We start from the raw sequence: 14,181 nt of genomic DNA, 5'->3' as shown, positions 1-14,181 counted from the left end.
ACAGGTCACCAGCCTGTTACAGGGCTAACACAGAGAAACAAACAACCATCTGCTCTTATTTTCACACCTACGGGCAATTTAGAATCACCAGTTAACCTAATCCCACTAATTACATGTCTTTGGACTGTGGAAGGAAGCTGGAGTGCCCAGAGAAAACCCACGCATATACAGGGCGAACACGCAAACACCACACAGAGAGGCCCCAGCCAGATGGTGGATTTAAACCTAGGACCTTCTCGCTGTGACAACAGTGCTGACCACCATGCCACCGTGCTGCCTGGTATGTATGCATGTTATCAAATAACACAAATTAACATTTCTCCTCACCTTTCAGTTTAATTTGCAGGAGCACAGTAAAACCAGCGTGCATCACAAGCAAAAAGGAATGGCTCCCTTGTGGATCCTGCGCACTGACAAATTCAGTGAAGGACTATTTTCACAGCTGGCCTGCACTCGCATTGCACTTAAAATTCCAGGAGTGAATACACTTCTGCTTGTGTCTTTTTGCTGCCTATAGTTTAACCCCCCCCGCACACTCTTCCCTGTCTCTTTCTTTTGTCCCCAACTGAGTAAACAATGATATAAAAAGACAGGAGCCATGTTTTACTTTTTAATTTTATGTTTTCATCCCATACTTTGATAAAGTAGATACTACACACAGATATACATAGACTGTATTATTAGCATAATGTATAACATTACTGTAAATTCTCATGTACAGCACAATAGATTGGTAATGTGTATTATATTCCATTGTGTTGCAAATAAACATAAAGGAATCTATCTAAACCTTTATCAACACACACACACACACACACACACACACACACACACACACACACACACACACACACACACAAAATGTACCTTGTCCAGTGTAAAACAAGCATTTTTTTTAATAAACTCTTTTCCTCACCGAAGCTCACAGAACTGCTCTTGAAAGATATTTTTCATTTCCAGTTAAGTGACAAAGCTATCTGTCTTGACAGCAACAGCCTCTGGACATTTGTCCAAAGGGGATTAAAACCCTCTTGGGAAGATTTTTTTTTTCTTTCAATCTGCTGCATAATTTCTGTCTTCCTGTTTGGGTACTATGCCCACCAGCAGGTCAGTGAAATCGCTTTAGGTTTTGGCTCTATGATTTGTCTCATGAGGATCACCCCAAATGAATACCAACTCTGATTTTCCAGACTCCTGGTTTCAGTGTTAAATTAACAACCATGCAGCCCCGGGCAAGATTTTCCATTTTTTAAAATTCCCTTTAAAATTACTGTTAATTACTTACATAATCACCTTCTGTATTCCACATGTCTTGAGCTTCACAAATCCACGAGACAATAGGTACTGTAGTGTGCAGATACCAGACAGTAAATATGTGTCTGTTAATGTTTACATTTGCATATACTGTCGTTCTTCAGCTATTTTTTTAATCACAGTACAAGTACATATGTGACCTTTGAGTCTGTACCTATGTGGTTCTTGGCAAGGCATTTGTATGTTCCAGAGTCAGAGGCTGTGGGCTTCTGGATGATTAGTGTGCCCTGAGGGTGGAGCAGTTCACTACCCATAGGTCGTCCCTTTTCTGCTGCTGACAGAACTGAATGATCGGGAAGCTCCCAGGTGATCTCTGGCTTGGGGATCCCAGTGGCAGCACAGTTGAGCTGAATAGGTCTTCCAGTCATTACCCTCACATTGGGAGGTGGTCCTATTGTGATTCGTGGAGGGTAGGAAATGATAATAACAGGGACAGTAAGTATAGCCTCCCCGGCATCATTCCGAGCCCTGCAAATGTAGTTTCCACGGTCGTGGTGGGTAGTGTCCTGAATTACAAGAGTACCATTCTCTACCAGCTGGTAGCGGCCGAGGACTTGAGGCCGAGTAAGAGTGTGGCCACCAGGGATGGTCCAGTAAATTCTTGGTTTGGGACTCCCATCAGATAGACAGTGAAGGAAGAGAGGCTCCCCAGACATACTGCGTATAACACCCCTGGGCCTTGTCAAGATGTAAGGCTTCTGCCCAATCTCCAGAATTATTAGCTTCTCTATGTAGCCCATGAGATTCTTGGCACCACAGCGATATTTCCCAGCATCTTCTTTGTGAGTACTGTGGATGACCAAAGTCCCATCATTGTTTATTTGGTAACGAGAGCCACGACTAGTTCCACCAGTAAGCCGTGTTCCATTAGGCAAAGTCCAAATGATTTCTGGCGTTGGCTGTCCATCAGCAGAACAATTCAGAACTATGGTTTTCCCATTCCGAGACACAACACGTTCATTGAAGGGGTTCTTGAAGATTGGCCTTTGGAGCATACTTGTAACAATCAGCTGCACCACCATTACTGCTTCTCCTCCATCACTTTTAGCCAGGCAAATGAACTCTGCTGTATCAGTAGGGCGCACATTACGTATCTCTAGTGTCCCATTTAGGTGGACGTTAATTCTACTACCAACGTATGGTGCTGTTAGAAAGATGTTATCAGGCATGATCCAAGTAATAGTAGGAGTGGGATCCCCTTCAGCCATACAGTCTATGAGTTTCCTGGAGTATTTAGATGCTATATCTTTAATGACAGTTCTGTTCTGTCTGTAGCCATTGATCACAGGTGGATTCCCATCTATGTCAAGCTTGTAAACTTTTCTGGTTTCTCCACCAGGATTGCGAGCCATACAAACATACTCACCTGCATCAACTACGTTGACGTCTCTAATATCAAGAGAACCATTAACGTGCATTAAGTAGCGTTCATTTGATGCTGCTATTACATCATTACTGGGCAGCATCCACAATATTTTGGGTTTAGGCTCCCCAGTTGCCTCACAGTCAAAACGGATGCTCCCTCCAGGCTTTACTCTGGCGTAGGTCTGGCTGTGTGGACGTATACTGGGGGAAGCTGTAACCACGCTGATATGAACATGCATCTCATCTTTTCCCACCTGGTTCTCAGCATAGCAGGTGTAGTCCCCTTCCTCTGACATTCCAACCTAGAGAAATATGACACTAATGTCAAATTTGAAATATGTATTGATATAATTTATGCAACTTCTGCTTGATACAATACCTGGTTTAGATAAAGAGTTCCATTTTCAAACAGTGTGTAGCGACGCTCTCGTCCTCCTCTACTACTGGCATCAGACTGCAAAGCGCTGTTGACCAATGTACCGTCTGGTAGACCCCAGGAGATCTCTGGCTTTGGGGCTCCTGAGGCTTTACAGTCCACTTTTAAGTCCTTACCATAGGGCACCTGCTTCTTGCTGTGTAGCTTAGGCTCTATCTTGGCTGGCTTCATTGATACACTGACTTTCATAACTTGTAGATCATCACCAATCTTGCTTCGGGCCACACAGATATAATCTCCGGCATCTTTATCACTCACAGTATTAACAGTGAGAGTACCATTATCGAGAACGACTATCCTGCTGCCCATCCTGGAGAAACAAACAAGAGTATAGAGAGACTTATCTAAACATTTAATGCTGTCAATGTGCAGTTACAAAAGTGGCATTTAGATAATTCTCCAAATATGTCCCAGGCTTTCTTTATTATCACACTGAACAAACTAATAGTCAGGAAAAATATAAAGGAAATACACTCAAACTCCCTCAGGCGTTTGAGTGACTTCTGTGATTTGACTATGTTCATTTGGTCAATATCTGCACTTCATTTCCTCATATTTAGAGAGAGTAATTACCCAGTCAAATCAGTGATCTGCTTATATATTTAAGAGGAACAACCAAGGAATCAGTGCAGACAACAAAACCTACAAAAAGGTATGGTATGGAGTAAATACATATTGCTTACTTTGGTACTGTAAGCATTACAGTATGTCAGTGAACATTCTTCAACAGTTTAACTGTTTCATGAGAAACTACAGGCAAAAATAAGTTTGTTTTGGTGATTTTTAGTCCACTTTTCTTCCATAACTAAACCTCTACATACTTTCTAATTGATAAGTAGCAAATCATGCACATTGTATTATTAGTCATATAACTGTAATTGTACCTACCTAACTGTACCTACTTTATGAATAAAGGCATTTTTACCTGTGCCAGTGGTCCACCACAGTTTTGGAAGGTAGCCTCCAGATTATCCTAGGTTTAGGGTCTCCTGTTGCTGAACAGTTTAGTCTTAGCTGATCCCCATAAGATAACTCAGTCAAGCGCTGGGATATCTCCACTATCTGAGGTGCAGATTCTTGTGCTCCTACTGTCAGAGTCACGACCCTTCGCTCTGAGCCAGTCGAGCTGGTAGCAATGCATTCATATTTTCCACTATCGGCTGGAGTCACAGCCTTAATGTGAAGAGTCCCATTCTCATACATGGACATCCGTGTGTCACTTACGGGTCTGTTAGATCGTATTGTTGACCCATCATGGAGAACCCAGTGAACAGTAGGCTGTGGGGTGCCGTGACCAGTGCAGGGTAGCCATAAATTTTGGCCAAGACTAGCTTTTAGCTGCTGCCGCTTCTCCTCCACGATATCTGGTGGAGCTGCCACGACCTGCAGTCGGACCGTAGCAGTGTCAGCTCCAGCAGGATTACTGGCAATACATTTGTAATGACCTCTGTCATAAACAGACACATGCCCAATAACCAGAGTCCCCTCAGCAGATACTGATACTCTTCCCTTCTCTGTGTTTTGACCCAAAACTTGAGTACGGTTGGCCAAGATCCAAGATATCACAGGCATGGGCCGGCCCTCTGCTTTACATTTCATCTCGACTGTGTTTCCTGCATACGATTTTATCTCACGCATTTTTGGCTCTAGAATGCGTGAGGGATAGGCTACCACAGTGAGGGTGATAATAAGTTTATCTGATCCGTGATTATTCTCAGCTAGACAGAAGTACTGGCCTCGGTCCTTAACAGTGGCATTTGGGATGGACAGTGTGCCGTTGCTCAGCACCTCATACTTGCCCATTCTCTCTTTAATGGTAATGCTTCTTCCTGTGAGACAAAAAGATCAGACAATGAAATATTTTCCTTTAAAACATCCAAAACATTCTACACAAATCAGTCAAAATAACTGGCAGTAGTGCTAACGGCAGTGTTACTGTATTGCTATTTTTGACCACCGTTTCATCATGTTCATATTTTTTCATTTGGCAATGGACCACAAAATGTAAAGAAGCATTTCAGAACTGTCAAGCTGAAATCTGAAAATTGTCAGATTTTTTCTCACTGGCTTGTACAGTGTTTACAAACATTGTCTTTTCTATATATGGCTTATGCTCGCACCTGACAACAAATGCTGTTTTCACATGGTGGAAATATTGCCACCCCATATCTCAAAAATTTTCACATTTTGCTGTTCTTAATGATGAGAATGGATAATTTATTATTTTTTTTTGTACCTGTGCTTGGGGACAATTGTTTCCATGTTATAACTGGCTGTGGGTTTCCAACAGCCTCGCATGGCAGGAAAGCATCTGAGTTAGACAGAACAGTAAAGCTAGCTGCATTTCCTCCCACTATCTTGGGTTTGCTTGTCATGACCTTCGTAGTGGGTTCAAAGCCAGCATAACTGGCACTGGTAGCTTCATATCTTGAGACTTGATCATAAATAGTCGAGATGGCAATATCCTTCTTCTTGATGTAAGGTGCAGGGGTGCTGGTATTGTATCCTTGCTGAACTGAAAGGATGGTCACTGTGTCAGAGTTATCTCCATTGCCTTTAGCACCACTGCCTTTTAGAGAAGTTCTAATTCTCTCCACCAGTAACCTACGACTGGTGTCACCATTGTTCCTTTGTGGTAGTGGTCTGATGTTGCTGTGGATTCTGGTCTGAGTTGTTGTGTGAAGTCCTTTTGCTATATGTGGTATCAGGATAGTGGCAGGATCATATGTGGCTAAGGTAATCAAAGGTGTCTGGGTGGTTGTATAAGTTGATGAACCACTAGATGCCCAGTCAAATTCCTCATATAGGTCACTCTCCTCCTTAGATCTTTGGTCAACCAGTGTGGTTCTGCTATCTTTTCGAGATGGTGTGTACAGGGAATTATAGACTGAAACAGCATGTTGTGATTGTGTGGCTGCCTCCACTGTGGTTTCTGTGCTTGTTGCCTCTGTACTTGATGCCTCAGTAGGATGTACTTTAGTAATTCCAGGTTTCCTTAGTGGTCTTCTTCGCCTAAAGGGCATCCTTCTCCGCCCGAGTCGTCCTCTTGTCCTACCAGGCCTCTGTCTGATTACAAGCAAATTATCAGGTGGTCCTCCAGACCCAGATGACAATGTTACATCTGGATTTTTCTGATGGATGGGTTTGACAGTGGGTGGAGAGGGTAGAGTTTGTAATTCTGGTGGCGTTTCAGCAGTGGTATAAGACTGGGAGTAGTCAGATAAACTAGTAACAGGTATTTGGTGCAAGCTGGAACCCAGTGTTGTGAACTGAAAATCAGCAGAAGATGTATCTCCATAGTCATCATCTAATGAACTTTCTTTGCTCTGTGTGTGTCTGGATGGTGACAAAGTATCCGCTTCAACCAATATGTTTGCAGAAGTAGCAGGCATAAGAACACTGGTTGTGGTTAGGGTCAGTGTTGTTTCAGCTGTAGTCGAGGTTTTTGGTGTGGTCAATGGCTTCCTAAGCCTGCTGAGTATCCTTTCCTTTCCTCTGCTTCCAAACAACTTGTTCCACGGAATTCTTCCCCGAATAACCTTAGAGGCAGATGTAGTAGTGGCCGTGGTGGGGACTGATAGTTCTTTAGCTGTGATAAAAAATGGATCAGGTGTAGGATCCAGTTCAGAGGCACCAGCTGATGTTATGTACTCACTGGAGATCTCTGATCTAGACTGAGCATTGGTGAATGGAGGATCTGAAGTCACGTAATGACTTGTGGTAGAAGCAACAGTTTTTTGTGTAGAGGCAGGTCTATTTGTTTTTTGTAGCGATGGACTAGGAGGTGCTGTTGGTCTGACCACCTGCAGATCAGTGGTTGCTATCTTCTTTTTATCCGTATCACAGTTACAGTCTGGGAAAAAAATGAACCATGTAAAAAATAATTGATAGAGTCATAACTGGTTATTTATACATTTAGTATTTATACAAAATTTAAGCACAAAACCACAAGGTTTTTGAGAACAAGGTTTCTTACCTGTGGTCAGCTGAATTTGATATGGCACAGAGGCATTCCCTTCTTTACTTATAGTGGACTGTTTAAGTTTATTGATAAAGGACTGTATGTCATGAATCCTGTTTGGTTTAATGATCCTTCTGCGGCCTTGGAAGATCCTCCTGCCACCCTTTCCTCTGTTGTTCTTGCGTGGGATGATGTGTATGTGCTGCCGGGAGATGATAGTGGATCCGGCAGGCAGGTGTGGGGATTTTATTGTCTGGGTAGTGCGGAAGGTGATCTTGTCTTGCTGTCTGTTTGTAGTGGTGACTGCTGTGAATGTGGTTTGGCTTTCAGGGTCTGTATGGATGACTAGGTCCACTGGACCCGGTTCATCTCTCATTGGAGTAACATTAGGGTCTGTAGTTGAAAAAAATGCACCCTCTGTGGATGTCTCTGGCTCTGCAGGTGCTTCTCCTGATAGCTGGAGTTGGGTTTCTTGTGAAGAGTCTGTCACAGTATGCTGGACTGGTTGCAGGGTGTAAAACTTCTTTGTCTCAATCAACTCTGGAACTTTTGTGAATGTGGACTTTATTGGCATATGTGTGGACTGCATGTATGGCTCTGTGGTTGGCATGTTTCTATTTTCTATTATTTTACTTGAATGAATGTGATTGCTGAATCTGTTTTCCATGTCATTTTCCGTTGTTGCTAAAATATGTCCCTCACTTATTTGTGTGGTTGTTACTGTTTCAGTTTGACCAAATATTCTTTGTGGCTTATTTGCTGTTGGTTGTACTATCATTGGGAGAACAATGAGATGGTCTTCATTTTGACCCTCACCAGAGCCAATTTCATTATCACCAGAATAACCAGTGTGTGTGTCTTCATATTTTGGTCTCTCGTTCTCTTTATCAGTCTTTTTTCTCGAGCCATCTTGAGCTTTTTTCATAAATTCTGCAAACTTCTGTGGGTCTACTTTCCTGGAAACTTTATTAAAGACCCTACTACTCCAGATGTGCCTGTTGTGGACTGACCCCCTCCTTCTCTGTCCCAGTCTACCTCCAAAACCTACTCTCCCATGTGATCTGTGTCTGGGGTAAGGTCGATCTGAAGTGATGGTCCTAGATTCCTGGCTAGTACTGTGAGCAGACTGAGAGTGGGGTATCTCACTGAGTTTGGCTGTATTTTGTGTCAAGTTAGAATCCATCGTGACCTCCTTCATCATCCCTGATCCTTCACTGTCAAAAACCGTTGCCGTCTCGGGCCTTTTGTCAGTTACTGTCACCTGAGACACAAGCAGGTCAACTCCAAGATGATTAGCAACTAAACACCTATAAAATCCTCGATCCCTCGCTGTGAGACCCTCAATCAACAGTGTTCCATTCTTAAAGACTTTTCTGTTCCCGTGAAACATGTCCAGTACTGAGTGGTCAGGGAGAATCCAAGATACTGAGGCCTCAGGACTCCCTGAGGAGCCACAGTCGAAGACAAGCTTTTCACCCAGTGGCCTGGAGAGCTGGACACCATTGACCTCAGCCTGTTCCACATCAGGGGACAGAACTGTCACTCGAAAGATGAGGATATCTGCATCCAGGTAGTTTGTGGCAATGCACCAGTAGAGGCCTGTGTCAGAGATATCTGCACCTCGAAGAGTGAACTTCCCTTCAGCAGTAATTATTATTCTCCTGTCCTCACTGGAATAAGGAGCTCTCACCTTACTTGCATCCGGTAAAATCCACTCCAACAGAGGCTTTGGCTCACCCTGGATTTGGCAGTTCAACTGTACCACACCACCTAGGTTAAAAAGTAAATATTTGATAAAGTAATAACTGTTTTCATGCAAAAAATAAATCTGAATTCTAAATTCATTTTTTACAATGCGTTCTGTTTTAGCAATTGAAATGCTCATTATATTTTCATGCAGAAGTTAAAAGTTCAGTTATGGGTGCATGTTTACCTAAGTAAAAGTCACATCACTGAGCTATTAGGAGTTAATCTAAGATACCCACCTGTAAGTACAGTGTACTCAGTCTTGGTTTGATTATCTTGTTTGATCATAACCCAGGAATAGCGGTCTCTCTTAGGTGGTGTGCTTTCCATACGTAGGTTTACCACAGACTGGTACTTAATGTGCAGAGCAGAGAAGGTGGTAGTAGTGCGGTCAAGCTGGAAACTCACTTCTCCCTGCATTAACCATGCAGGGGAGGCTTTAATCTCAGCCTCAATATTTGTGTTAATTTCTCCCTCTAGATCCTTTGTTTTTATCTGACTATACTGGTACACCATTTCTGGGCTTCTGGCCAGCATTAAACCTCTCTCTAGCCTCATTGGAGAGTCACTGTAGGTGGCTAGGATCTGCCACAGTTGCTGAATGTGTTCATAGTTCATATTGCACACCAAATATGTAGTTATGCCAGTGGTAAGCACAGTGACGTTGTTTCCTTCCTCTTCCTCCAAGGTTTGTGTCAGGTTCTCAAAAGCAGTTGGCCTCTGCACAGTGCAGGTTACACTGGCATCATTGTGAAACTGGTCAGTCAGGTTCATTTGTATTGAGCCTAATGGGGCAATAAAGTCCTTGGGGGAAACCGGAATGAAGTCTCCTTCATCCAGGCTAATGTTTTTCTGCTTTAGATGGGGATGGATCCAAGGTTTGGTACAAGGAAAGGCATCGTTGGGAAGAAGGGCAAGAGGTCTGTTGCGGTAAAGCAGAGGATTTTCACAAACGGGGCACAGGCCTCTGGGATATCTCCTGTCTTGCCTGCATTTCAGCACACCTGGAAACAATTATTGAGCAGTTCAATGGTTAGCTGGATTCATGGAAGAAAGGAAAATTTACACTTTTACTCTTATGTTCCAGCCAATGCAAAACTAGCAAGTAAAACTTGTGAACCACAAAAGGTCATGATCACAATACAGAATTGTGATATTTGAGTTGACCTTTGCACGTGCCAAGTCATAAATAAAATGTAAAACTTTTGTTCTTCTGTGTCTTCACTGTTTTCTGTGGCTCTTATGATGAAAAAATGATATGATATCTGCTTCCTCTAATGTCTCTGCAAAGATTTATATGCTTCTCTTGGATATGCTGTTCTTGCCTGGGATACAATCCCATGCACTATTAGGTTTTAGGAGAAAAACATACTTCTGTGAAAACCTGAGTACAACAACAAATGCTGCCAACAACTTCACCAGATGTGTCTTATTAAAGCTGGTAGCAAATGTTGGTTTACAAAGGTTTAGAGAAAGTTTCTTTGGTTTTAATGCCAAAGAAACTGTTTAGATTTAGTAAGTGGCTTTCTTAGCTTTTAACCATGCTACAATTTTATATGCACTCCTTACCTGTGTTTCTCTGTGCCCACAAGGAGAACCATTTCATACGGCAGTCACACTTCCAGGGGTTGCCGTGGAGGAAGACACTTTGTAACTCACTGCAGCCTGAGAAAATGTCTGCAGGCAGAGTGGTCAGAAGGTTGTCTGACAGGTGGATGTTTCTTACTCTTGATAGCCTGAAAACCTGGCTGTGTCTCAGTGTGATAAATGTGTCCGGGTGGAGCTGCTGGAGGTAGTTACCCTCCAGATTAACCAATTCTAAGTTGGTAAGGCCAAAGAAAGCCTCTGGGTTTATAAACTCAATGTGGTTGTGGTCCATGTGGAGTCTCAGCAGGCTGTCCAAGCCTTTGAACGTCTCTTTGTTGATAATCTTTACTTTATTGTATGACATCTTCAGGACCTTTGAAAACACAATTAGGAAAATGGAAATGTTTGTTAAAACAATGATGACTGAAGACTATTATGTCAACACACAACAGCGTTTTTATAGACATACCATGAATTATTGTCAAACTGTTTATTTAGTCTGGAAAAGTGCAAGGATCCAGTTATCAGAGACCACCATACATAACACACACACACACAGGCACGCATGCACGCACACACAATTCTTGTGAGCAGAAATGTAACACAATTGATTCCATTATAAAGCCCAACAATAATGCTTTCTTTGTGGAACATGAGGTGTTTAATTTTTGTGAAAATGTGCCAGAAAAGAATTGATGCAACTCTGTTTTTCCAAGTCTGGACTCTGTGATGCTGTTATTCTGGATTTACTTATACTGGTTATCATCAATCTTTTTAGACAGATCTACTTGTGTCTGGATTTGTTTTTATTTAATCACTTTATAATTTTAATAAAGAAAAATAACCCTGTTCTTTTATAACTGATGACTCTTAATGCTTTTCCCTGGTACTTGCGTTGTTATTATATGCTTTTTGATTTATTTACATTCAGTGTGGGCTAAACAACAACATTCCCATCCCTCCTAGCAGATATTGCAAACAAAATTCCTGGTTTATGTCAGAAAGATCTACTTATTTATCTGCTTATTTGTCATCACCGAAATATTGAACTAATTCGTATGATGTCAGCAGGCTTGTCACACTCAAATATATATTTTTACATATTGCAGGGAAATTAACAGAGGTAATTTGTTTACAAAAGATTTTACCTGTAATGACTCGAGGTCTTTGAAGGCTCTGTCTTCAGTAGTGTGTATAGTGTTGCTATGTAGCATCAACAGCTCCAAGTTCTTAAGCCCTGAAAGATCATTTTCTCTCAGGACAGTTATACTGTTGTACCTAAAATTAAAAAAAGGTTTTGGTTATCACTTTGATAACCAAATATTATACACCAAATATACTACACACAAATATCATTGAAATATTTCTGAGGTCCTGCACACCCACAGGTATTAGATAAGATACTAGATAAGATCTCTGCTCAGGTTGAAGACAGGTGGCCAATGCTGGTAATAAAGATAGAACTTGTCATCATTCATCCTAATCCAGACGTCTAATCAGGTAAATGAGTGAAAACACCTAAGTAGGTGAACTAGAGGTAAGTATTGGCCTTATATTGCCATATTAGATGCTTAAAATGCTACTCATTCAAGCAATTTAATTATTTTAATTACCATCAATTGCTATGAATGAGAGGCTGTGTGTGTCATTGTAGCAGAATATGATCTCAGAGAAACCTCCTCTAGCAGGAACTACCATAAATGTGGTTTTGAGTACTTTAAAGATGCTTTAAAGGTGGTTCAAATGAAGGTATATTTGGAAGATATGTGTGGTCAGAGCCATGATTACTGAGTAAAGGATGCTAGGAGTTAGAGGAGCCAGAGGAACCCATGTCTCTTTCTCATGTTACCCTCCCTCTAACATATGATGGATGGTACTTCTAGCCACTGTAGGTCACCATCACATTTTGCCATCATGACACACACAGACTCACAAGGTTTAAACAAGACCAGCTATCTATTGTGATTGATGATTACTAATATTATTAATATCATATATCACTATTATATCACTATAATTATATCACTAAAAATACTTCATATTTTTAATCCAATAATGTTAGTTCAGCATGCTTTTTGTAGCATGTGAAGTATAGAGTTACTTGAAGTAAACCTTAGTAAGAGGTAACAAGACTTAATGTTTTTATGATAACTCAGTTCACCAGTAAGCCATGCATGAGTCAGCGCACACTATAACGGCCTTGGACCTGACACTTCTAGGGGGAAATATTACTACAGTCAATATTAACTGTTATTTCCTCCTGCAGCCTGAAGCAGCAACACCTCCTTTACCACACCACCACAGGCAGGATAGAAGTAACACTTCATGAGACAATAAACTCCAGCATCATGTATTTTAGAATTTTTAGCATAGAAACAGCTATTAGCTGGAGGACAGGGTGGGACCTTTATGTTTCTTTGCCAGTGGTGAAACTGACCAGAGTGGTTATTTTTGCACTGTTTTGTGAAGCTAAGCATCTTAAAGTGCAGAAATCTAAAAGCTGTTAGGGTCTGTTGTTTTTTTTTTTTTGGACAGTAGTTATATACTGTCCATATATATATATATGGTTGTTAAACCAGTTTAACTCGTAGAAGTAGTATAGAGTCTGCTTATGAAGTCTGCGGTTTAAATCACTCAGTAAAATGATTTTTCCCCTAGAGTATGTGCACGTGAGCTCTTACCCGAGGTTAATTTTTTCCACAGCTGGCTGGATGTGGTCAGGTACTGCAGTTAGGTATCTGAAGGTACAGTGCACTTCAGTGGGAACATGGCAGGCACATGGTTTGGGACAGTCAGCACTTGAAGGCAGCACAGCAGCCAGGAACAACAGAGTCTTCAGCAACCACCTCTGCAGGTATGGAGAGCTGGACACACATACAATCATTGTGCATGGGAGGGGGGAGGGTGCTTCGGCTGCAGGGGTAATCAGGACAGAACTTTGTCTTGAACCATTAATGAAACCGACCTGAAGAGAGAGGGATAAGGATAGATAGCTTTAATTTGCAAGTCATTTAATCCATTCTTCCATATTCCTGAATATTTTATTTATATCTTTGCCATTCATTATTTACAAAGAAGAAAACTTAAGGAAGAGCATTCATAAGGAAAATCAAAGTCAAAAAGTACAAGCAAAATATGTGCAACAATGAGAAATATACCCCTGCAGAAGTCAAATATTCACAGAGGAATTTAAACCCTTAAAAAAAACCTGCATTATCTACATTTTCTCTCACCGCACTTAAACATCTGTAGAAGAGGGAATTGCTGCAGGAGCAGGAATGAGAAAATCCGAGTCAAACTGTTTAAAGTCCACATTCAGTTTCAGTAGTTCTCCAGTTTGAGTCCTTAGATGAGCACACGGTGTAAGCACAGAAGGACTAGAGTCATTGCTCTGTGAGCGCCTGCAGCAGAGCGCACACTTCAGTCTCCTCCTCCTCTTTTATTTTCTGCTGTAATGCAATTCTAGGGAAACCACAGCTAAATATGTTTTGTTTGAAACATCTGATCGACAGTTATAGGCCAACACAACTCTTCCTCATCTTGAATTACTGGGACTGATAGTGGAAATATTAACCGCTGCCAAGACAATAATTTTTGACTTATATGACTAAACTCAGAAGATCATATGTCTTATTGAAGAATCTGACCACTTTCCTGATGTGATTTGTTATATATTGTTTTTATTTAATCCTGCTTTTCTGTGATTAAATTTGGACTCAGTACCCCAACTGTGTATACACAAACTGCACAAACTCTTGTCTGTGAAAGTCTT

The 14,181-nt window shown here is 41.5% G+C and overlaps 1 protein-coding gene across 1 annotated transcript; it reads right to left on the bottom strand.

Annotated features, from left to right (window-relative positions):
• Positions 1–612: 612 nt before the first annotated feature.
• On the bottom strand, positions 613–13,771 carry igsf10 (immunoglobulin superfamily, member 10). Its single transcript, XM_030745295.1, has 10 exons — positions 13,643–13,771; positions 13,091–13,374; positions 11,558–11,687; positions 10,392–10,782; positions 9,062–9,826; positions 7,092–8,846; positions 5,352–6,968; positions 4,041–4,944; positions 3,059–3,425; positions 613–2,981 (listed from the first exon to the last, which is right to left on the bottom strand). Exons 2-10 carry the CDS (start codon positions 13,291–13,293, stop codon positions 1,431–1,433), a joined length of 7,683 nt encoding a protein of 2,560 aa, XP_030601155.1. The 5' UTR covers positions 13,294–13,374; positions 13,643–13,771; the 3' UTR covers positions 613–1,430.
• Between the last annotated feature and the right edge of the window lie 410 nt (positions 13,772–14,181).

Source organism: Archocentrus centrarchus, chromosome 13 (genome assembly GCF_007364275.1).
Source record: "Archocentrus centrarchus isolate MPI-CPG fArcCen1 chromosome 13, fArcCen1, whole genome shotgun sequence".
Lineage (NCBI taxonomy): Eukaryota > Metazoa > Chordata > Actinopteri > Cichliformes > Cichlidae > Archocentrus > Archocentrus centrarchus.
Note: the sequence above shows the minus strand (reverse complement) of the source record. Positions and strands in the feature narration are given on the sequence as shown.

Coding starts and splice junctions, on each gene's coding strand:
- igsf10 (XM_030745295.1), bottom strand. CDS start 13,293: ATGATTGTATGTGTGTCCAGCTCTCCATACCTGCAGAGGTGGTTGCTG. Junction 9,827..10,391: donor GTGGGCACAGAGAAACACAG/GTAAGGAGTGCA, acceptor AATTGTTTCCAG/GTGTGCTGAAATGCAGGCAA. Junction 8,847..9,061: donor TGAGTACACTGTACTTACAG/GTGGGTATCTTA, acceptor TTTTTAACCTAG/GTGGTGTGGTACAGTTGAAC.